At 40.1% G+C, this 23,691-nt stretch overlaps 1 protein-coding gene across 3 annotated transcripts; it reads right to left on the reverse strand.

Annotated features, from left to right (window-relative positions):
* Positions 1–107: 107 nt before the first annotated feature.
* LOC135163444 (uncharacterized) lies at positions 108–23,102 on the reverse strand. Of its 3 annotated transcripts, XM_064122894.1 has the most exons (8): positions 22,067–23,102; positions 21,750–21,887; positions 5,014–5,499; positions 3,989–4,160; positions 1,323–1,384; positions 1,107–1,239; positions 649–760; positions 108–408 (listed from the first exon to the last, which is right to left on the reverse strand). In XM_064122894.1, the coding sequence occupies exons 2-8, from the start codon at positions 21,841–21,843 to the stop codon at positions 292–294; spliced, it is 1,176 nt and encodes a 391-aa protein (XP_063978964.1). In that variant the 5' UTR covers positions 21,844–21,887; positions 22,067–23,102; the 3' UTR covers positions 108–291. The 3 variants fall into 3 exon arrangements, with proteins under 3 accessions (XP_063978964.1, XP_063978965.1, XP_063978963.1); XM_064122895.1 differs by lacking the exons at positions 21,750–21,887; positions 22,067–23,102 and adding an exon at positions 21,318–21,467; XM_064122893.1 differs by lacking the exons at positions 21,750–21,887; positions 22,067–23,102 and adding an exon at positions 5,875–6,025.
* Between the last annotated feature and the right edge of the window lie 589 nt (positions 23,103–23,691).

Below are 23,691 nucleotides of genomic sequence, written 5' to 3' on the forward strand. Positions count from 1 at the left end.
CATTACCCTTTATCACTAAGTATATATCTTTATTCCCATTTCTCCCCCCCCCCCACCCTCTCCTCTCCCGTTCCTCACCCCTTCTATTAAAAAGAAAAACGCGGAAATAATTTACCCCTTTTATTGTTCGATAAAGGTCTTAAATTCTGTCGCTTGTATATAAATATATAGATTTGTTATTTCTTATTTATATATAAAAGCGAAGAATCTTGGTGAGAGTATTGGCTTTAGTCGAAATATATATATATAAATGTTCATATATATATATATTATTTTTTAATTCCTTGGTGACTATTGACTCGAGCGTTTGGGTTCGCTTATCGAGGCTAGTCTCGTCATTTCCACCTGGGAGTAGTCATTCCATACGGGCATTCGGGTTTGCTCTATCGAGGGACACATCGCCGTTGACTGAAACCAGAAATTAGGGGAGTATTAATTACATTTTAATTACGATGGCCTTTAAATTGTTTGATGCTGTATCTATCTAATTATAGCTATCTCTTTAATGGGTGTTTTAGATTTTATCGGGAGATGGCTTTCATAGAATTTTTTTCGGGAAATTCTTGAAATTTTTTTTGGTCCCAGTGAATGAAATATTAGTGCGTGATTTGGGAGAATTTGTAGGGGTAATTGGGGTGAATTATTTACCGAAGAATTTTGGTTCTTGGCCATGAAGATCATGAGGGAGCGGCTGCGGTTACTGAACGGCCTCAGCTCCGGATCTCTACCAGGACCATCCACTGTGTCTACGCAGTTATTACTGGATGTAACATAAAGAGAGAGAATGATTATTAGTTACCATAATTAATTATTATTTATAAGAAGGAAAGTGACAGGGTAGAATGAATTAATTTAATTGGAGCCCTTGCATTGGTGTTTTATCTTATATTATAAAAATTATTGGCTTATATTGAAAATATTTCTCTTCAATTTGCAGTTACTGATTGTTGATTTTCTAACAAAAAGGATTATTTTGCGAATCTAAATGAACGATAAAAATCCACAAGAGAATTTTCATGATTCTTTAGTTCCTAAAATTGATTCGTTCTATTTTATCACTTCGTTACTTCTTGGCACATCTATGGAAGTATTTTTTAATTACTTACCTTGATCGCAATTCTTTCTGTTTACGTTTACAGTGAATGTAAGCCGCTATACAAATAATAACGACGAGAAATACTGCTATAGTGGCACCTCCGGCGATGCTGGCGGTTTCCAGCATAACCCTTTGTCTGGAAGCTGAATGAAAAAATAAAAGTTCATTAAAAAATCATCCTCAAGTGGAAATAATGCTGTGAAACAAGTGTTGAGATGATACTTACGCAAATAGGAACCATCCAAATTTTTAAATTCACACCTCTGTCCTACAAACCCATTGGTGCATCTGCAAGTGGAAAAAATAAATAATCAGACGAGTCATAAAAGCCACGCAACACTTCTTCCTGTGCATTTACAATTAAAATTAAATATCATCGCAATGCAATTGCGTCGGGTAGGCGTTAATCACTCAATTGTTAAGTGACTTTTCAGTTTTACCTGGGTTTCTCCCATAATCAGTAGCGGAACTGATGAATCGTGAGCCTGACAATTATTATCATACCCTTTTACGCCTGAATATTTCGGGTATTAAGGTTAATTGAGGGACCGTAATTGATGCCATTCCCACGGGACTTTGGACATTAACTCCTCGTTACAAATTAATTACACGAGGTACTTTTTTGTTTGATTTGTACATTGAGAGAAAAAAATCATGAAACACTTTTATGCACTTGTATGGAACTACTCTCTTCGTGTAAAATCGAGACACAATGCAAGAATTTTCAGAACTCATAGAAAATTATCAAGCACGTGCAATGAATAAATTACGCCCCCAAAAAACCCCATGTTCCACGAAAAGAATCCCCCCTCCCTAAAGTGCCGAGAGGAACCTGGAAAAGTGTACGTGGAAAAATTGAGTAGAAAAAATTCCCAAGCGTGCCGACATGGTAGTCGGGGAATGAGACCGAGAAAATGAGATAAGTAGAACGGAATCTTTCATTCTCCATTCTCTCGTTCCTTTCAATTCCAAATATTCAATATATTTGTTACCCCTCTAATATATCCGCAAAGCCCCTATGGAATTTACCGTTGTACGTGTTTCACCAGCCAACTCCCGGATTATCCTCTTTTTAGGGAGTGGAAGGCCGAGGACAAATGGAAAAAAGATTTTTCGAGTCAAAAGAATTCATCCCTTTTTTCCAGTCTCTCGGACCAATGCAAATCCTCCAAATATCCCAACGTTAAATTTCTCTTCCTCTATTATTCCCTCATGTGTAAACCCCTCATTCAGTTCTGTTTGTTTTCCCCTTTTTTAACAACATTAGGGATAATTCCATTGGCCAAAGCGTCTGGTGTAAAATTCAGTTTTTACATAAACTCTTTTACCCCACCCCACCGCCACAGTTTCTTCGTCCTCAGCGGATAATTGAAAAAGAAACGACCACGAACGGCTGGAGAAGAGATCTACCGCAGTGAAGATGACGCTGAAATGGTGGGCTTTAAACGAATCAGGTACAACAGAGAGTGGAAAAGAGAGAAAACCAGGAGTGAGGAGGAGGTGGAGTGAAAAAAAAAACAGGATAAATAATAAAAGGGAGTCGTGCTCGTTCGAGCTTCCCGTTTCCCACGCTCGTCGCTTTGTCGGACGCGATCCGCCAAATTCTTTTCGTTTCACATTGAAACCTGCGACCGAGGAGACACTGGAATACAGAGGCTATGATTAGAGTTTCTCAATACTTTTGCACTTTCTCAGTGTTTTCGATAGTATATCGGCAATTCAGATGGGATGAAAATTGTTAGACCTTTTCGTTCCTGATAACTATTGAATTATTTTGTTTATTGCATTACTGTTGTATTCGAGGAACGGTGGAATTAGTCTTGAAATGCAATTCAATGTCTCCCCCTTATTTTATCAGTCCACGAAGGGCTTTAATCATTGAGTAAAACAAACTAAAGGTATCTGGTGGAGCACATGAAAAATCGACCGGTCAACAATCGCCCATCGGGTGGCTCGTGTTAGCATGGAAAGTACTAAACCCCCGCCCCACTTATAGCGTGACGAGCCCCAAGCACGAATTTTGCCGCATTGGCGCATATTCGAATCAAAGGTCAGAGGCCTGAAATCTGCATTTTAGCGTGTGGCCTCGGTCATCCAAGGCAAAGACTGATCGTAAGGCATTCTCTCCCTACTGGTGTGTGAGTTACGAATGACTCCGTTTTTCCTCTGTCCCTCATTCTCCCCATTTCAATAATTTTTAGCCCCTGACTACTTGATGAGTTAAATTATGCATGGAGTAATTCCTCGGCAACTACCGCGGTTAAATTGCATTTCTCATTATTCCTAATCATGAGAGAAGTTTGGGTGACTGATGGCAATTTAACACGAAACCTCGGTTTTATTTTGCCTCTTTTAATTTTCATATTTTTCGTATCGCTGACATTAAAATGAGGCTCTTTTATCAGTCCCTGCTTTTGCCTTTATCTCTTCGGGTATCTTTCGCACCCTGTTTCATTCACTTTAACCCCGGTGTAATGATAGGATCGTCAAAAATAATGAGGGCGCTAATTTAACGGGAAGATCTTCATAATGAGGGAGCACCAAAATTATAAGCAGGCGTTGTTGATTTAAGAATATTTTTTTTGTTGAGGAAGGCTCGAATTTTTATACGAGGGGAACGGACATGGTTTCAACTTATTTTTTACGACAATGATTTGACGGAACACAAGAAAAATCAAATATCAATTTTGAATAATTATAATGCCCCTATTCAAATGCAAAAATATCTCCTCCCAATGAAACAAAAATACAAATCCCTGGACTGAAAGCAAAAACTCTCGACTGAAGAATTCCAAAACATTTCATTCACAAGAAAAAAAAAAATTATAATTGAATGAAATATTTTGACAACAGAAATACTGTCAAGTACCATCAATGAATCATCATACTCACACACAATTGTAAAGAAGTGACTCTTGGATTTTGACGGTGAAGCACGTTGCTCCATTGAGACAGTACCATTCCGCATAATCCGGTGGACATGCGTACAAGGGGAATGTGATGTTGGGTCTTGGTGTCGGTGTTGGTGGTCTTGGCTTAGGCGTCGACCTCGACGAGCACGCGTCTGTAAGCGAAAAATTATCCCCAATTAGATCATTAGCCAATCATAACCATCGTGAAATCATTCATTTATCGTATCATCCTGTCTTAAAAGCCTGCGTAGGCGTTGCTCCACATTCTCGAAATTAACAAAAGCCTCTCAAACTTGAAGAAACTAAAAAAATCACCGTTTTTCCCGATAAATTCTCGTGCACTCGAATTAATCTGGCCCCTGTGGTCCATTCAAAACCCCAGGACCCCGAAAAATCAATGGATTAATTCGATAGGAAGTGTACGTTACACAATCAACTGGCATCAAAACCCACCGAGAGAACGAAAGAGGGAAAAAAATAATAAAATATAAATATAATAGCGAAAAGGGCCCACGGCTGATGGCTTTAGGAATATCACAATGGGCCTTTGGGCCCCGATATTCGGGAGGTGCTTAAAAAGAGTCTCATACGAGGTAAGTAGAGAGAGAGAGAGCGAGATAGAGCAACTGTAAAAGCGAAAAAAAAGTGCGTGTGCGCCAAGGGTCCCGTCAAGTATATACACAAGGCGACCGTTTGCGCTCTGTTGTGCCTCAAAACTTGGGGTCGCATCTGCCCTGGGTTTTGCTATCTGTCACCTGTTGAAATTTAACGATCGCTCGATTGGCGAAAGAAAAAACAACAAAAATGCGCCCAAAAACCTCTAAAGACAAAATATAATATGAAACCGCAGGAGAACCAGGAATAAAAAAAAATTAAAAAATGATAAAATAATATGATGCGGGGGAAGAACGAGTAGTTGCCTGAAAGTCATCTAAGAATTAAATAATTGGAGATTTCTCTTTCCACAATGAGGAATATGTCAATAATTGAATTCACACACTATACCTGTTATTCCAAACAGCGTGTACGATAGAACGAGTAATGTTGCAAAGTACGATGGAATTCGGCGTCTCCGACGAAACCTGGCAACGCCAGAAGACCTCGACGTGTCATTCCGATGACACGACGATGAACTCGATCTACATCTCGAGTTATCACTGTTATCGTCAGGACATGTTCTCTGTATACTCGTCGTTAAGGAGGACGCCCTGTGAATATCCGCTATCCTCGTAATACTTTCCACCTCGTTTCGACTCGTATCGACAACTTCGTTGAGCTTCCATCTCTGATTATCATCTAATCTATTTTCCTCAATATGCCGACGATAATGAAGACAACGCAGTCTAACGTCATCAAGCCTATCCTCGGATATTCTCCGGGGATCAATTATTATCTGTCCATCCAGTGCGCTAGTTCTCGCTTCCTCTTCCTGTGACGATTCAACAGCACCTGGTACACCGCCACAATTTCGACGCACGTGTCGTCGTCTCCCTGAAAATACAAGAGTAATTATTAGTGATTACAATTGTGGATAATGACGGACAATATGAACCACTGACAATAGAGGATTTCCAATTGAGGGGAGACTGATTCAATCAAAATTCGGTTTTACTGTCGTTGATGATGTCATTGTGCTTTACGACAGTAATTTATTTTTTATGGGATTTTTATTTCGTTACGCGGTGCAACAGACGCTGGTCTTTATGGATAATTGTGGTTTATTTACGAAGTGGATCTCGAGCGTTGTTCACATACACTGAAATTATAATTTTGATTTTATTTTTTTGTCATGAGTAAAAAAAATTCCACAGGTGAAATCTTATCTCATCGAGAGTTTATCGACAGGTCTGATAAGACTGGATCTACCTAGAATTGGCGTTGTACACTGAGGTTCTGAGGGGGCCTGGATTAGTGGTATGAGTGGGGAATAGTATGGGGAAGCGTCGCGTATAAGTTGGTGACACACGCAAACGACACATGACTGCTGACATCCCACGTGCATAGCTCTAGCTCTGATTAATAATTGGTCATTTCCCTCCTGGTTTCATGTACATCGTTACTGCTCTTTCTTTTACCCTAACACTTACACATACGAATTTTTATAATCCGGGTTGAGTTCCATACCGTGAACTGAACACCTACGTTTCGGGTTATTTTGTAATTGCGCGAGTTTGCGCGTAACATCCGCCACCAGATGACTATCACCACCTCGATTTTCCACTCTTGGGGTTACAGTGTGAAGTCATCACCGGGTAGTTACCGTTATTGAAGAGTCACACATCATTTTGGTCTTGTGATGAATGACGGGGGTCTGCATGGCTATGGGTAATTGAAAAAATGTCACTCAAAACGTTTTTGTATTTATGGAAGGAGATGAAGTTGGTGGGGGGTTGCTTTGGCAATTGGATTTGTTTGAATTGGAGCAATACATCACTCTGAAGACTATATTAGGGGTCAACTTTTAAATTACGTAACTCAATAATAGGTAATTTTAAGATCATAATGAGCTGTTGGAATGAGTAATGGAAAGGGTTTTTAATGTCTGGTAATCATAATTTATTTGAAAAAAATTGATCTCCGATAAAACTCTCGGTGTGAAGAGACAGAATATTGTCTGATTATTCATAGATCATTTTGTAGTGCTAGATCGTACTCGTAGAGGAAGAATATTCAAGTTATTTTGTAAATTGTCCTCCAGTAGTGGACTTTCTAATTTCCCGAAATTCCTTGAATGTTTCAAATTCAGATCTTGAAAGTTTAAATATTGAAATCCACTCAAGTAATGAACTTTCTAAGTTTTTGGAGGTCTTGAGATGTTCCGAATGAGGATCTAAACAAATTCTTGAAAAAACATTTAAAAAAAAGAAGTAAAAATGTTATGTCCAATGTAAAGATTGCCATCAGTGTCAAACGCTTGCGATAAATAATTTATGTTTCTGGGTAGCCTGGGTGCACAGGATGCGGCTAGCAAACGAACAACTATTGTTTAAAACAATAACAATAGAAAGAGCATGATGAATTATTGCTTTACGCTTGTTACAGCTAGCAATTGATTGAATAATTTAACCACGATAAATAAATTTTTGCGGGTCTTGTAAATTGATTTTCCTCATTACTCGAAGTGTAGATATATCACTTCGACGGGATATTCTGACATTTAAGGACACGTTAAAAGACTTGACTAATATTCTATCCTCTCCTGCTCATTTCCAAAACCATTATTCATTCCTCTCAGCATTTAGAGATGATGAAAAATGCTCCATTTCCATAACCCCACCCCCGAGGAAGTCGGACAGGGAAGACCTTCCATCCCTCGTTTATCCAAAAAATTGAAAAGCCAAAAAAGGCTTTTTTCTCATCTTCCGCAGGGCCATAAGTGCTGGCCAGTTGGAGGGGCCTCGTGGGGGATATGGGGTACGTGGCAGATTTTTTTATTTCCAGGAGGGTTTGAGGAACCAGCTGCAGCCCTCGCGACAACCGGAACCTTGAAAGCGACTTTTAATAGACCCAAAATATGTTATTCCACACATATTTGAGCGGAAGAAAAAATACTTATGCTTATTCTATCAGATGTGCTATGTGTACTCAAGGCCCTCAGCTTGCAGCCGTTTCCCCTCCACCTATCTACTCTTTATTTGTGTGAGCTACAAACGCTGGATTTTTCAAGATTTGTTGTTCAAATTTTTATACCTAGAAGATATAACTGAATGCTTTCCCTTTATAGTATTTGAAAGCCCTCCGGATGTGTGGAGATAACGTGCAAAAGAGCCATTGTACTTGAGGGCTCGAGGGGCCTGAGATGAAGGGTTTGGTTACACTTTTTACTCCCTCCCCTCCAAAGAGGGGTGGGGACAATTCCACACCCTTTAATCGTCTCTCTCTTTTATCCACCGGATCTAGTGCAGTTGTGAATCTCTCCCCATCTTCATTCACCCCCCCAAAAAAAACACATTATCAATGACCAATATAATTCAAATAATGAATGTACACGGGGCACGTGCCACAAGTGTCCAACACTTGGTATCCCCCAGACATCACGCATACCCAAACAACAATAAAGAATAAATAAAGAAACATATTGACGGTACACGCCGACTGATATTTTCATAATCCGGGGAGAGAGAAAGAGAGAAAAAAAAAATGTGCCCACATACTGCTGACGGCCAAGGTGCGGTCTGAGCCCAAGATGAAAATGGGTAGGAAACACGTGGTTTGAAAAATGAGAGGAGGGAGGATGTATATCTGCACATGCTCTTCCCGCATTTCCCTATACGCCTGTGCATTCAGAATCCGCAGCTGCCAAAGGTGGATAGTATTCGATGGAGGTGGAGGAGTAGAAAAAATAATACATCAGAAAAAAAAAAGAAGGGCGGGAGGAGGGAGGACAGGAAAAGGGTCTATACCTGTTTTTCATCCACCACTTTCTCATCTAAAAATTGAACGGTAACACGAGTCCTGCCACGCGCCCAGCTTCCCTTTCAGAAAATATCAAATACTAGCGCAGAATGTATCCATATTGGAGAACCCATTGGAGTGGGATTTTGTGTGTCTCTCCTTCGTGTATCTGAGACCTCCTTGACACCGTTGATTTTTTTTTTATGAGTCCGAAGGTGCTTACGTGCTTACTCTCTGCCTACGACTGACGCCTTCTACCTACGAGTCTCAACTCTGTGAGTCATCGACTTCCTTTTCGTTCATCATTGGCCGGGAGGGATACTCGATTTCTTGATTTTCAATCGTTGATCAATTTTTTCGTTTATTTCTGCAATCTGTCGTCGAGTTTTATCCCTCGTTCGGAAATACTTTACGTGATAAAACTGGATTTTCATTCGCATTGTGTGGGCATGCCCGGAGATTGCTCAATGAGGAAAAGTTCCGCGGGTCGGACTTAGTATGCGCGATGAAATATCCTTTCAGGAATTGATATTTTGTCATTGAAATTTCCGGTACACTGCCCGGCAATTTTTTCAAATGACGACTATGCTAGATTTTTCAGGTATGTGAAAACTTATTTTTTGTTGAAGATTTGAATGACATGAATAGATGAAGTGGGTTTAAAGAACATAGTTTGAAGAGTTAGATAACCGCCACATCAAGAAAAGCGCTGTGATAAGTTAACTGTTCCTGAAATTCCTTCTAATTTCTGACTGAAATTGATATTTTGGTTACTGAATACTCTCAGTCGGCTGTGAGCTTGGGCAGTAACACTAAACGAGATAAAGATAACAGTGAGATAATCGGAAAATTGGGATGGACATTGCCAGAAAGATATTTTGAGACCAATAGTTTTGGAGAAAATTATGTCGCGGATATTTCGTCACGGATAATAAGTCGGGGAACCAAAGTTCCAGCCTGCGGATACCCCCAAATCGGGGGAGTATAGAGGGAGGCAGAGAGCCAGAAAAACATAGATAATGGAGTGTGGAGCTTAGTCCGGCAGCTGCGAGGCCCGGAGGGCCCCATCAGGCCCCACCGAAACCGGCATGTGCGATCCTCATTTTTTTTCTTGAATAGTCGACATGTTGGAGCGCGCACGGTGAATCCCAAAGTTTATCAAATCGTAGAGGACAAACTGCGACTCATCCCCTTATCAACAATGACACGCGTCTCAGGTGCTTCAGATAACGATACACCGATAAGCCCCATGTGTAAATAGCGCTGCAAGAGGCGAGACAAATTACCTAAAACTGAATTCAATCCTGTCTTCTACTGAACCCTCATTTCTTTTCAATTCCTGGAGACTGCTCAGCCAAGTCTGCGTCATCGATTGAAAATAAGTACATCAATGATCAAAAAATGCTAACGGTACACGCATTCTGTTGGATGTTCTACTACTACCACTTGGACTCCATTATACTGTTAAAAAACTCCGAGGAACGCTATCGAGGATTTTAATAAAAAAAAGTTTACTGAATTTTTTTATGTCGAAACATGGAATGTTCAGCGAGGATCATCTCCACTGCAATTTCAGAATCTTTCGTCATGAAATAATTATGTATTTCCTCATAATTCAACGAATCAAGGTAAACTGTCAAGTCTAATTATTTTGTGAGAATTACGAAATTGGGGAACGTCAAGGGGACATGTTCTTGGATTGTCCTCTAATGAACTAATCGTATAAGTTGGGAAATTTTAGCATTACTTCTGCCTGAACCTACGGATGTCCTTCCAAAGAATCGAATTTGAGGCTCGCAATAAACCCGTAGCAAGTGGAATCCAATTTTCAGTACTTGTCTACAAAGGTCTCCCTTCGCCCTAAACATTTTTAATGTTACTTCAACTTGTTATTCACCCCACCCCACCCCAACACGACCAAAATTCTCCCAGCGAATTTCTACGACTGCTTAAAACCCCGAAGCGTGCCACCAAAGTAGCAACCCATTCACCCAAGAAACAATTCACCTGGTGACACAAAAGCTGATCAATACCCCTTGTAACCGATCGAGGAAACGTAATCGATAGTTAAAAAAAGGTCCCTAGTGCTCTTAACGAAGAGCCGCATCTCAGATGACATTTCGTGCCATATCGCATGGTCGCCAGTTGCATCGCTCCACTACTGTCGGCTATTGCTAAAAAAACATTATAGGATGACGAGGAAAAAAAAAGGATAAGTGATAAAGTAGAATGGGTGTAGAGAGGGTATACGAGATCCAGTGCCCAGGGTTATTGTAAGCACACACCGGCCATCAGCCACTCACAACACATGGTCCGCCTCGGAAGCCGCAGATGGTTCCTCCTGGTCGAACGACGATTATGGTTTTTTGCCCTGAACCGAAAATTCAAACTCAAACTGCAGACGATGTATTCTGGAATATTTTTTTTTTCTTCATCCCCCTCCCTCTCCCCCTCCTTCGCTCACCATCGACGAAACATTGTAAAGGTACTTGTCTCGATCTCAACATATTTTTCGATTGTCGAAAGCGTGCGCCTGCTACCCACGAATACCTCCAATAATTATTGGTTTTTACTGTTGCCTTTCTTTTTGTTATTCTGTGACACGACTCACTACTTAATGCATCAATGACTTATACTGCATTGGGGAATATTGAGTATAAGTGTAATCATCAGTGTTGTTCAACGCTTCATTGATGATTATTGTCACAAACACGGAAGACACTGTATTTTTTATTGTATTCTGAATGTAGGGGGAAGTTGGACATAAGCGAGGTCCTTGTTATTTTTCAATTTTCAACTCGTGTTGATGACCTGATAATGTTAATGATGATTATAGTGGTGTATGACACTTGATCATTTCTGAATGTTAACAATGTATGAAACTGTTTTCATTCAGTGAGAAACCAACGCTTTCCTACCCTTAACGACTTTCAATTGAGCTCGAGCTGGCCCATACCTTGATAAGGAGAAAATTACGTTAGTTCGAAGGATATAATTGGGGAATGCTTTGTTCAGGTCTGTTCAACAGTATTGTATTCTGCTACAATGATGATGACTGTGAGAAACACAAAATCCTGTCTTTTCTCATTGTTTTCTCCACATCGGGCGGTCGATTAGGGGGTTAAGCATAAGTAGGTTGTTCTGACGGTTCAATTTTTAATTCGTGCAGATGATGTGATGTATTGGGTGCCATGGACGAGTGACAATTCTGCGTAATAGTCCATTACAATGTATTCTGTCAGTGGGAAATCAATGTCTTTTTTCTAAGCACTTTGGACTGAGCGCGAGTTTATTAATAATTTAGTAAAAAAAATTCCATGAAATTCTTGTACTTGGAAAATACTCTGTAAGATTTGATCGTCATGATGATTATCGACAGAAACACGCAAGTTTGTATTAACAGGTTCCATTAGAAGTCAAACACAATCAGATTCACGTTAATGTTCGATTTTCACAGGTACAAATTATCTGACAATATATTCTAGTCGGATAACATCGACACTTGATACTTTTAAAGACTTAATGTATCATTAAGTCCCCCCTCAGGTGAAAATCACAATTGTTACTACAAATTTCTAATTCAAACTTTGTAGATTTAACTGCTGCTCTCCCTAATGACGTGAAATTAAAATGCAGTTGTCATTTCACTGAAATATTTCAAGCTACAAAGGTTTATCACCGGAAATTTTGAAATGGCAAATATCTTGTCCTGTTTCTGGTGTTTTCGAAACGGTTGATGATCAACCTTCATCATCCCCGAAAGCGGAACCGAAAAACAATGAAGACATATGCTCAAGACTCTGAAGTGGGTCTAGATTAGAACCATCGGGAGGGAAAAGATGGTGAGAGAGTTTGTTCTCTCTCGAAAACGCATTCTCTCATGTTTCTTTTTTTCTTTTTTTTTTCACCGGGAGGTCGATCAACGGCAGACGACAATGGTGCGGGCGCGATGCCGCACCAAGGATAATTGGACGGCGCGTTAAATTAGAGGGAGAGCCTGTTTCTTTGGAGCGGCGAGCGGAACGAGGCGGAATAATTTTCCTTGTTTTCGAGAGCAAGGCAAGAGGGAGAGAGGGATTGGATCGTTAAGGGTACCTACTATATCCACCAGGTGGGTGGTGGCCGAATTACTTCGGGAGGATTAGCTTCGACCTGTCCTGCGGACTATTCTCGCATGATTACAAACACAGGGAAAAATGAATGGATGGATGGATGGATGGATTGGGGAAGGATAGGGTGAAATTGTTTTTCTAGGGGTTCCTGAGAAGGAACTTTGGTTATTGATGATGACAATTGGACATTTTCGGAAAGGGCAATTTGTATTGATTTAGGAAGAGAGGGATTACTCAAGTGAATCCAAGAACATTTCGTATGGGAGTAGAATGAAATTAAGTGGATAGTGTTCCCCACAATATGATTGTTACGTATTCAATGTACCCCTTGATTACACATCAATGATAAGCTCGAGTATAAAAGTATAAATTATTGTATTACATGGACTCCTAACATTCATCAATTTTTTCGACCTGCTCGTCTTAACACGAAAATGGATGAAATCAATTATTGGAATTATAATCCTTTGTGATATGAGGGTCAGAGGACAATAAACTATATTTTTCAAGTTGTATCCCACAAATGTACCCTACCTCGCACGTTAAAAAAATACGAAAACCGAGAGACCTTTAGTTGAAATGTTGAAAGAAATTGGAATTTCATGGGCAATTTAATATGAATTTTCGGAAGGGCGATTCTGAATTCAATTCGGTAGGAAAAAGATCATGGTCATTTTAAATCAGCGGAACTGTTCAAGTGTATTCAAACCATTTCAAGTGGAAAAAAACGAAATTTCACTATTCAATTGCGAATCAATTTAAAAGGCAAATGACCAAATTGCTCTCATCATCCGAACAAATAAAAAAATGTTGAGCTACATTTTTTTCCTATTTTACCATATTACCCTCAGTGATTTTGAAGGTCGGAATTTTTCGATGCAAATAAAGACATAATTCCAAAAAAACTTGTGTCTTCGTCTGAAATTCCCTAGAATTTCTCCAATTCTCAATGGATCATTCTTCTGAAATAATATTTCTCGAAAAACGTAAAAAAGACCTAAACAGGGGTTGATATTTCCTAATAACTGTACCTCCGACAAAAGCAAGACATTCCCAACGAACAAAACAAATAAATAACTGAATAAGAAATATGGAACACACAAAATAGTATTGACACAACAGAGCTGAGGGAAAAAAGATAGTAGTCATAAATCATGCGACCCACTTGTTATTTGCCGCCGCAAATGGTCAGCATTTCGGTCGACGTTGGGTAATGCACATTGAATAGTACCTGCACAATATTTGCATACCCCCCACGTTTCCCACCCCTCGTCCCTGGGAAAGTGTCGCAGCGATGTGCGGAATTACTGGCCAAAAAAAAAGATGACAACAAATAAATCTAAGTACGTGATTTTGGTCCAGTACTACGCGCTGATTGTTGTCTCACGTTTTGGGACCTTTTGTACAATTTATTGTATGCAACTGCGCAGAAGAGTTCCATTGAATGAGAGGACAGCCCCCCCTCCCTCTATAGAAATGGCTCAACTACCAGAGATACCGGGAAATTTGTCGTTTCATGTCCACCGACGAGTGAGATTTTTTTACGTTCCTGGGGTAAATTGGGGGCGGCTTGTGTGTCCACAATAATTCGTTTTTCAGCGTTGAAAAATCAACACACACCGAAGCCCCACACGAGCCGGAATTTCACCCCATGCAGTTTTTTCTTTCATCTCCTTCGTGTTGTTTTTTTTTTCTCCACCTCTCTCCCTCTCTTTCATTTTTCTCTCACCCATAAACTTTACTACTACTACTATACTACGCGATTACTACCCACTGGCATCAAGGTAGAATATTCGAGGGAGTCGTGTGGTGCCGTCGTGCGAGCGATGACGGGTGGGCCCCGGCCAGTTGGTGGGCACAACACAGCCGTACAAACAAGCCGGCTGCGCTGTATATGTGCTGCATAGCCAGCACACAATTGGACTTGAGTTTGAAATTAAAAAAAAAGAAAAAAGTACACACGTACACATTTGAGGGAGTGAGATGAGAGAAGGTGGGGTAAGGAGTGGAAGAAGGTGAAGAATGGTAGTCAGGGCAGTCGGGCTTGGTCTAACCTTGCAGTGGGCCCGAACGGCGGTAGGATAATATTACAGGGCACACCAGTCACAGCCTAGCCGCAGCCCCCAGGACCCTCGCAAGTTCCGCTTCTGGGTGTCCAGCTCTAATACACGAGGGGATTGAATGGGCTTTCGTGAATTGTTTCATAGACAAATTGTTTATTTGCTCGGTAGCAATAACGATAATGACCATTTGTCATTTGCTCCAGTAGGACTTCATCGAAATTCCGTGAATTTGTTCGAAGAGACCTTTTGTGACAAATGAAATTTGAATACAATTAAAATTTTTTTATTTTTCACTCGGATCATAAAAAAATTGAATGAATTTTCTATGAATTTCATAATTTTATTGCATAAGAATTGCAGTTGAATGTCAATGATTAATTACTTGAATGAAAAATTGATTTCAAATGAGAGCAGATCGACGGGAATTCTGAATGATCTCTATTAGTTCTAGCCCTGGCTCCCTATTATTTCCCTCAGCCGTGTGGGATCGTGAAACACCTGGCTTCTATTACCACCTTTTTTTTCACCAGTTGGATTTAACGAGTTCGTCTCCCAGTTTGTCCCATTCCATCGTTGATCTTTGTCACGTTAAAAACCGAACCTGCACCGGCATCCACGCCCGCCTCGTTAGCCCCCAGGGTGGAAACGAGGGGAGCAGTCAAACGAGGAGAGTGTCGAGGGCCCCCATCTGATCTCTCAAACCTGCTCTGGGTGAAGGTCTTGGAGATAAAGTGGCAACGAAAAATATATCTTTATTATTAAAATTGGAATGCATGGATTCCCTTCTGGTTGGATGAAGAAGTTATTTCCTGAAGACTTTGGTCCCCGGAATTGTCTTATTTGAAATGCAAAACTCAGTTCGGGGAAGGTGAGAGATCATGGGAGGGACAAGATTTATGCCGTTGGTGATATTGTGGTGATGCCACCCTGCGACGGATATTGGGAGAAGTGAAGGGAGGGAGTAGACAGGCACGTTCGATGAGCCAGAGATGGAAGACGGGATGTGATTGCTGATTGGGGGATTAGAAGCTCGAGGATTACAATTTTGATGAATTGTAGCTTCAGAGGTTGACTGCTGTGGTAGGTCCATCTACGAAGTTTGGTTTTCCAGTAAAATTACGTGAGGAAAATTGAAAATATTCTGATATCGTTCTTGATACATTTTGGAGTACATTTATTTTGTTCAAGAGGAAAGAACAAAATGCATCTAAAAAATTAATTAATTTCCAATGGACTGTTTATAAAATCGTAATTGTTTTTGAACAGTATGGGCTTCCCTCAAAGCTTGAATAGTAGATGACAAATGTCGAGAAGACTTTAACCGAGAAATAGTCGAAATATTTTAAATATTTTCGAGTTAACCGAAAGTCAAGATCAGTTCTGAGAGGACATTTCGGTATCAGGGATAGATAGGAAATGTTCGTGCGGTCCTTTTTCAAACTTTCCCTTTTCCCGACAAAAAGATATCCACAAAAATTCACTTATCTCCGTTGAATTCCAAAACATTTTCACCAAATTTTTCACGGTTCACTCAAGCACTAAACCAATCTTTCAATTTCTGTACGATTCGGGAAGATTTATGGATTTTCCTCATCCAAACGTTTTGCGAATACTCCCTGACGTCACTTCCCGGAGACTGCAATAACAGCCGGACGAATAAGAAAACTCGACGAGACAGAAGTTCATAAGATCCCACCGTCATGTTATGGGAACTAAAAAGTCAAATTCTTCTCGTCTCACTCGTTTACTTTGTACAAGAGACGAGGAGGAAGACATGTAGACAATTTATAAATAGCCAGACTTTATTTAAATCCCGAAATAAGGGCAACGACATTTCAGATTTGGTCGTTAGCAAGACCTACAGACGAAATAAAAAAAAACGGGAGCACATTCAATCAATGGTGATACACTTTCTCGTGGGATCTAACAGTATTGTCTCATCATCTCATCACCTGGGGTGACAAAACAGAGTCATAGAATTCTCTTTACAAAGATTCAAGTCAATATCTCTCCATTTACAGTGAAGAAATCTCAACCATCCTCCACCAACTGAACTGGAAATGATTTATAAAAAATGAGCGATAAAAATTCGAGTAAATGAAATTCACCATCTGCTCTGGAATTGGCAAGAATTTCCTGGGAATTTTTGAGGTGTGTGTTACTCTATCTGAAAAATCGTTATCGGTATGTAGAGAGTTTTGCTAAGAGTTATAAAACTGGCCTGTATACAACTAAACTGGGTGGTTCTTTATCGTGGTCGAGGATAGGCGCCAAGGGTTTCACGATAATTAATGACCCTCGTTCTTTCACGATTGTACAAGAGCCCAAACGTAAGGTATGGAGTCAGAATAAAGGTGGATAGACGACGTATGGAGAAGATGGGGAGGCAGGGGAGGGATGTGAAAAAAAAATGAGAGAAAGAATTAAGGTGGAGGTCGGTTTGGTAGAGGCAGATAAAATGAGAAACACGAGGTGAGAGGGAGAGAGAGAGAGAAGGCGTTCAATATCGTGGGCCACCCGGAAAAACCTGTGCCTTTCCTTCCACTTAAATTCCATGGAATGAGACACCTACTACTGGGGCCGCCTCTAATCTACCTGGCATTATCTACGATTGAGTGTCCTCGAAGAAATCGACCTGAAATAAACAGTTTGAGGAGGTGTGGAATTTTAAGATTAGATACAGTGGGGCGCTGGGTTATGGGGCAATCAAACAGTGGGATCATTTTCTATTATCCGATGATCAGTGTGAAGATATTTCGCGGCGGATTAAATTATCGAAATTAGGGGGCAGCCCAGAGGTGATCACTAATTTTATGATTTTACATGTTGATTGGGCAGTTGGAAATTTATGCCTTAATTATGGGTTTTAAAAACAGGAAATTTCAGATCTTGTATTTGAACAGTCGTAGATTCCATTTACTGGAAGAGTAATTGACGTGAAAATTCAGGGAGACTGTGCATTACAGTTCAATTGTTTAGTGGAATTCGGATTCTATCACGAAAAAAGAGGCGCAGAGTGATCGATAGCCTGGGAAAAATTCCAATTCTCCGACTGGAAAAATTTATTGGAGAAAACGGGAATTTCCACAATATTCCTGAGCGATTCTGACAGACCGAACCGTAACTTTACTTTAATTCAAACTTGAAATTTTCGAGGCCCCTGGCCCGCCCCCTCCTCACTCAGTGAAGATTGAGCAAAGATAATTTGTGGATGTTTTCTATTGGTTTATGTCTGGATAGGGGGGATAGTTACAGGGCAGTTAAACAGAGGGATAATTTTCTGTTATCGGATAATCAGTGTGAAGCTATTTCGCAGAGGATTAAATTCTCGATATTATGGGGCAACGTTGAACTAATGCCTGCTGTTTCCATGATTTTAATCGCTAGTTATGTTCGCAATTTCTGTATTCTGGGATTCCATGGAATCCGAGAAAACTTCAAGAAGAAAAATTTTAATTAAATTCCACTGGATTCCATTCATTGCAGTACTGAATTTGAGAGAAGAATTGCATGGCGACTTAGCCTGTGAAGTTTTTCAAATTTGATTATACGTTAATAATGGGGAAATAGTTTCAGTTGCGGGTCATATCACAGTTGTTTGGTGGTAACAGAACACTGGAGGTTCGTGAAATCCGACAAGTGCCCATGGATGAAATACATACGCATATGCATATGTTCACTGGTTAGATGAGAAAAAAAGGGGAATCGAGGGAATGAGAGAATTTGCCAAGGAGTTGGCGACGCGTCAATGTCGCATGGTACAATAGACAAAATGAGCGGAATGTTACTTTAATTCTTTCCTTCCTCCCGTGATGAGAAACAAGAACGAGGCGCCCCATGAGACTGTGATAAACACAATGAAACGGTTTAGAGAAGGAATAATTCTGGAATTAGACGATGAAAATATTCCAGCAACAATTTCTTCATTTGAAAAGTCCATAAAAATGAAAAAAAGAAAAGGTCAATTATTACTTTAAAAACTAAGGAATTAACTGAGTAATTAACTGAGTAATTTTCTCATAGTGTAAAAAATTTTCGATTCACAGCAGAAAAAATACTGCAAATTTTGTCTTTAATTATAGAGTTTTATCATTTACCCCACTGAAGAAATTCCCTATTAATCCGACAATTATCAATCACCCCACGATAGTCCAGTAAAACGGAAGTGAATTTTCCCACTCCGGAAAACCCATAGAAAGGAAACGAAAAAAAAAAATAAAATTGACGGAAATTCCATAAACAGGATGAGCCACTCTCCTAGCTCGTCAGTGCCTCACTCCAGCGAGTGTAAGAAGTGTATAGCCATTTCACTCGTAAAAGAAAGAAATGAAGAAGAAAAAAAAAAGGATAGAGACTACAAGACGGCTTTTCACCGTTCGAAGATCGGCCGCGATAGCGAAACGCTCACGCTCAGTAGGTATGCCGCTCGTTAACCGCCCGGAGACACGAAAATCGCTCGTTGCCACTAGTCCCCATAGGGCCCTCCCTGCCCCTTTCTCAAACTCTCCTCTGTGGCGAATCTTTTATCGGGCCACCACTGCCAACGAAATTTTTATCACGAACTAACACACCGGACTATTGATTTGTTGGCTTTAAAATGGGGATATCTGGCTTGTACTATTTCAAACCTCGGAATTCTTTATACACCAACTATTTCAGCATCGTAAATAGTCAAGGAGGTAGAGTGTACTCTGGGGCACATAAAATGAGTATTGAATGGAGGAATTTCTATTCTTTTTCAGTGAGTTCATTTTTTGCGAGAACTTTCTCATAACTGACTGGTGATAAATAGGATTTTATCAGATGAATGTATTTGATTGTGCAATTAAACAATAGATAAGGAAAAATAGTAGCTGTTTATCAATAATTTTGACAGAATTATGGACATTGCATATTCAATATTATTTCTTCATTAATTTCGAACAATTCGATGAGTGAAAAGTTTTAATAATTTCACCTGCATTGTTCCTGGTAGTATTTAATTAATTTCATTCTTTCAAAACCGAACCATCAATGAAAATGGTTGAGTTCAATCATTTCTTTCTGCCATTACCATCAGATTTAAAGACATTCAATTTTGCAAAATAGCAAAGGATAAATTTAGTGATGTTTTTGATGCTTGGAACGTGGGAATGTTTATTGATTCGAAATTCAGAGAATTGTTTGTTCAATTTCATTTCTTTATGCACCGAGACCATTAACCTTTCGGAAGAGAGGAGCCACCTGACTGTTTACGAGGTTTAGTTAACGACCTAATGCAGGTAGAAATGGTGAGAGATAATGGAAATAGCTTGCAATAACGACATTTCTCAGAGGTTCCGTCAAGATCATGCAACTTGGCACTGGTCTTCCCCACCTTGGCACGCATAGTGGCGCTAAGGCCTTTTATCCTCATTTTTTTCATTCCATTGTGATAAGGTACAGTAGGTTGGCCAACGCCTTACGTATACCACACGTGAATTCATGACGTCATCTCTCATAATCTCCAAATGACACGTTTTTCTTTATATATTTTTTTCGTATTCCGCCTGCTTATGTACCTGCATGACGTGTTCACTTCCCACAGACATTGAGGAAGAATGGGAGAGAGAAACGAAATGAAAAAAAAAAACATTTAAATGAACGGGGAGAAGTCGGCGACAAGAGGCCACAGGAATAAAGAAAAAGGAGAAAATTAAAGAGGTGCACTGATTCTGGAGAGACGAATTCAGTCTGGGAACGAGGGTACAAAATGACGATGGAAAAAAAAAATGTCGAAAATACATTTTGTCGTGTGTGCATTCTGCATGAGACACCACTTGAAAACCCGCTACATCCCTAACGCTACATAGAACGATTGCTATTTCCGTTTGGAATAAAAAGATACACACGTTCGAGTTTACCCCCAGTGTCTCGTTCTGTCTGTCGCGATGTCGCATCTTCTAAAGATAAAGCCCCCGACACCGACCCAGACAGTTCCCAAAAAATGTCTTTTAACTGTGACAACTTTTTAGCTTCATTGTTGGAAAAGGGGAAATAAAACTACTGTGAAATTTCTGAATGGAGACATCAGAGGATATATCCTTTCCACGTGAACAATTTTATTGTTCTCCGGCTGGATGAATGGGGGGATATAGGAAATTTTAGATGGGATTTCGAACACAATTTGGTTTTGACCTGCACGCTTTTGGAAATGTTAATTGATGAAATAAATTACAACTGTTGGGAGAGGTATCAACGAATTTCTCTGTACAGTGAAGACTTGGAAGTTTCATCAGTGAAATAATATTGATTAATAAACGGCCCAAACAACCCCCACGGACTACATGTAAGGAATTTGTTGAATTGAGAAATACTGTAACCGTAAATAAATTAAATTGATGAATGATCTGCGGGAAATCTGCTTTGATAAATTTCTCAACTTTGAAAATAGAAAAAATATTAAAAACTTCCAGTTAATGAACCTTTTAATATTCTCGAGTTCAGGTTTGACACTGGCCCAGACAGTTGTCAAAAAGTATCGTTTAACAGTGACCTTTTCTTTGCATTACCGACAAAAATAAATAAAAGTGTTCCGAAACTTGTGAATGGAGACATTAGAGAATAAATGATATCCACAGGAACAATTTTATTATTTTTCCAACTGAATCCAAATTAGTAAAAATTAAGACAAATAATTGTTTCAAATTTTTCCTCCGAAAATCCCGAATTTTGAAAATTTAAGTAGCAAAAAAATGATAATTAACAAATTTCCCAGTACCTCGAGTTGAGCACCTCTGTCTCGTGGTCACGTGACCACTCGGCTTTCCTTTTCCATTCTTATTTTCCATCCCGCACTATCCCGTGTTTCGCGAACACCACGCGAGTGTCGTGAAACGTCAGTCTAATTTTTTATTTAACCAATTAAAGGCCTCAATCCCCTCACAATTACCCCACACACACGATTGAAGTGAAAACCTTTTATCCTTCAGTCAATCACCACTGCAGGAGTGAACGTCAAGAGGAAATTAATTAATTTCTCGATTAAAATGCAGGAAAAACCCGTGTTTTTTTCCTCATTTCCAGGTCACGCCCAATTTCATTGGGCCCAGCAACTGACTGTACTCGTGACGAAATCATCACCACGTGTTACACTCCCCTCCGTCAGTGCCAAATTTCTCATTCCAAAATGACAAACAAAAAAACAAATTACCTGAAAGTCTGGCAAGGAACCTGAGCATGCCAGCGGCAGAGTACAGGCACCGCGATGCACTCCTAGCGACGAGAATTCCCCCTGCTACAGGCATGTGTGTACTTCTTTCTTCCCCCGTATCTCAGCGTCTTCTCCTCCCTTATGTACAATTATTTTCTTGTAATTAACCCGAAAAAGAGCTCTCGAACACATACACACACACACTGGGGAATAATCACCAGAGTATTCCTCATAAAACGACCATATTAAAAGAAAAATGACTACAAAAAAACGAAATAAAAAAAAAACTCCAATAAATAATTGATCACTCCGCGCACCTTATTAAGAAATGCACCCAAATCCAACGATAAAGTTCTCTCGTTTAGTCTCGATCCTGTCTTCCTTCATCTTCATTCAATACTTTGTGCTTATTTTCACGATTTATTGAAGGGAATAAATCTCGATTGAATATCCTTTCCACCGAGTACTCCCAAGTATTTTGTTTCCACATGCATCAAGGTGGGCGATTTAATCTGTGTCAATCAACCTGCGATTGACATTACCATTGATTCATCGATTATCCAGTGATAAATTTATACCAGATAATGAAAAAACAAAGGAAATCGAGGGGTTATGAATAACAGGGCCCTCGGGGCCCTCCCACAGTGCTTCACCAAACTCCTTCAATTCCGTGGACAATCAAATATTTGTTATTCAGTCCTAGAAATTATAGTATCCTCCCTTCAGCCACGAACTACGTGCAAACTAAGCCCGTGCATAGACCAGCCACTCCATTGCTTGTTGGACACGAGCGCCATTGCCACATCTCTACCACTCGACTTCGTTTTTCCCTTCCTTCTTTTTATGTATCTCCTTTATATATTTTTTCTTCAAATCCTTCACCAGCTTTTCGCTTTCAATCCATCAAATTCCTCGTCGATTTCCAAATTAACGTTTTACCGATTAAACACTGTATCGCCTCTCATTTGTTCACTTCCTCCTACCAACAATTAACCCACAACTCAATGGAACAAACTCAGTGAAAAAAAAAAGAAATCCACAATCAACAAACACACATTGATTTGCCTCACAAAACTCATTCGATTCTAAGTGGCTGCAAGTTCCTCGGGGTCAGATGATCATTATCATCAGACGTTCAGGGGTAAAAACCACATTATTCCACGAGTGTTGTTGTTTACGTTATTATCCCCCAGGATATCGTATCCGTAGGTTTACTATCACTGGCGCCGTGTTTACGGGCCTATTGTGATGGAAAAATAGGGGAAAATAAAAATAAAAAAAAAAAAATAAACGTGAAAACGTGTCGGCTGGATTGGAAATAAATAAGAGAGACTCCGTCCAAGTACACGTCAACGAGCGAACTGAGGTGAGCATCTGCCGCTTGAGGTCTTCTCGCCGTGAGCTGTGCTCTCTGCGCTCGTGGGTTTTGGCGTTTGAGTTTTGCCTTCTCTACTCCTCTCTCTGTGTGTGCTCGTTAATGGATTGCTGTCCCCGTCTTTCGTATTTTCTTTGGGCTTTTACTTCTCTCTTTCACTCACGCTACAATGGCGGGCGAGGGGCACCGACAGAGGCCGACGTACGTGGGTATCCACCGGTGTGTATTAATTCTGTCTCTCTTTCACTCACTCCTGGACGACATTTTCTGTTACACTTTTTAATCTGTCTCACTCACTCCTGGGGGGCAATACGGCATCCGACAATGAATGGACGAATCGGCGATCTCGGTAGGGAGACTTCCACAACCCATGCTTTCAACCATTTCGTTGGAGAAACGATCGACGACGGAGGTGCACGGACATTACCGACAGACTTTTGGTGTGGGATTTGTGCGTGGATAACTTGCCTGTATGGGATTTGGGTGTTGGGTACACATGCACGCACTTCCCGCATTACAACACATGATTCTCTTTAATAAAATTCCATTCTTCTTTTTCTTTTTTTT

This window comes from Diachasmimorpha longicaudata, chromosome 6 (genome assembly GCF_034640455.1).
Source record: "Diachasmimorpha longicaudata isolate KC_UGA_2023 chromosome 6, iyDiaLong2, whole genome shotgun sequence".
Lineage (NCBI taxonomy): Eukaryota > Metazoa > Arthropoda > Insecta > Hymenoptera > Braconidae > Diachasmimorpha > Diachasmimorpha longicaudata.

Coding starts and splice junctions, on each gene's coding strand:
- LOC135163444 (XM_064122893.1), bottom strand. CDS start 6,010: ATGCACGTGGGATGTCAGCAGTCATGTGTCGTTTGCGTGTGTCACCAA. Junction 1,385..3,988: donor TCACTTCTTTACAATTGTGT/GTGAGTATGATG, acceptor TTCCACTTGCAG/ATGCACCAATGGGTTTGTAG. Junction 409..648: donor CCAAGAACCAAAATTCTTCG/GTAAATAATTCA, acceptor TTCTGGTTTCAG/TCAACGGCGATGTGTCCCTC.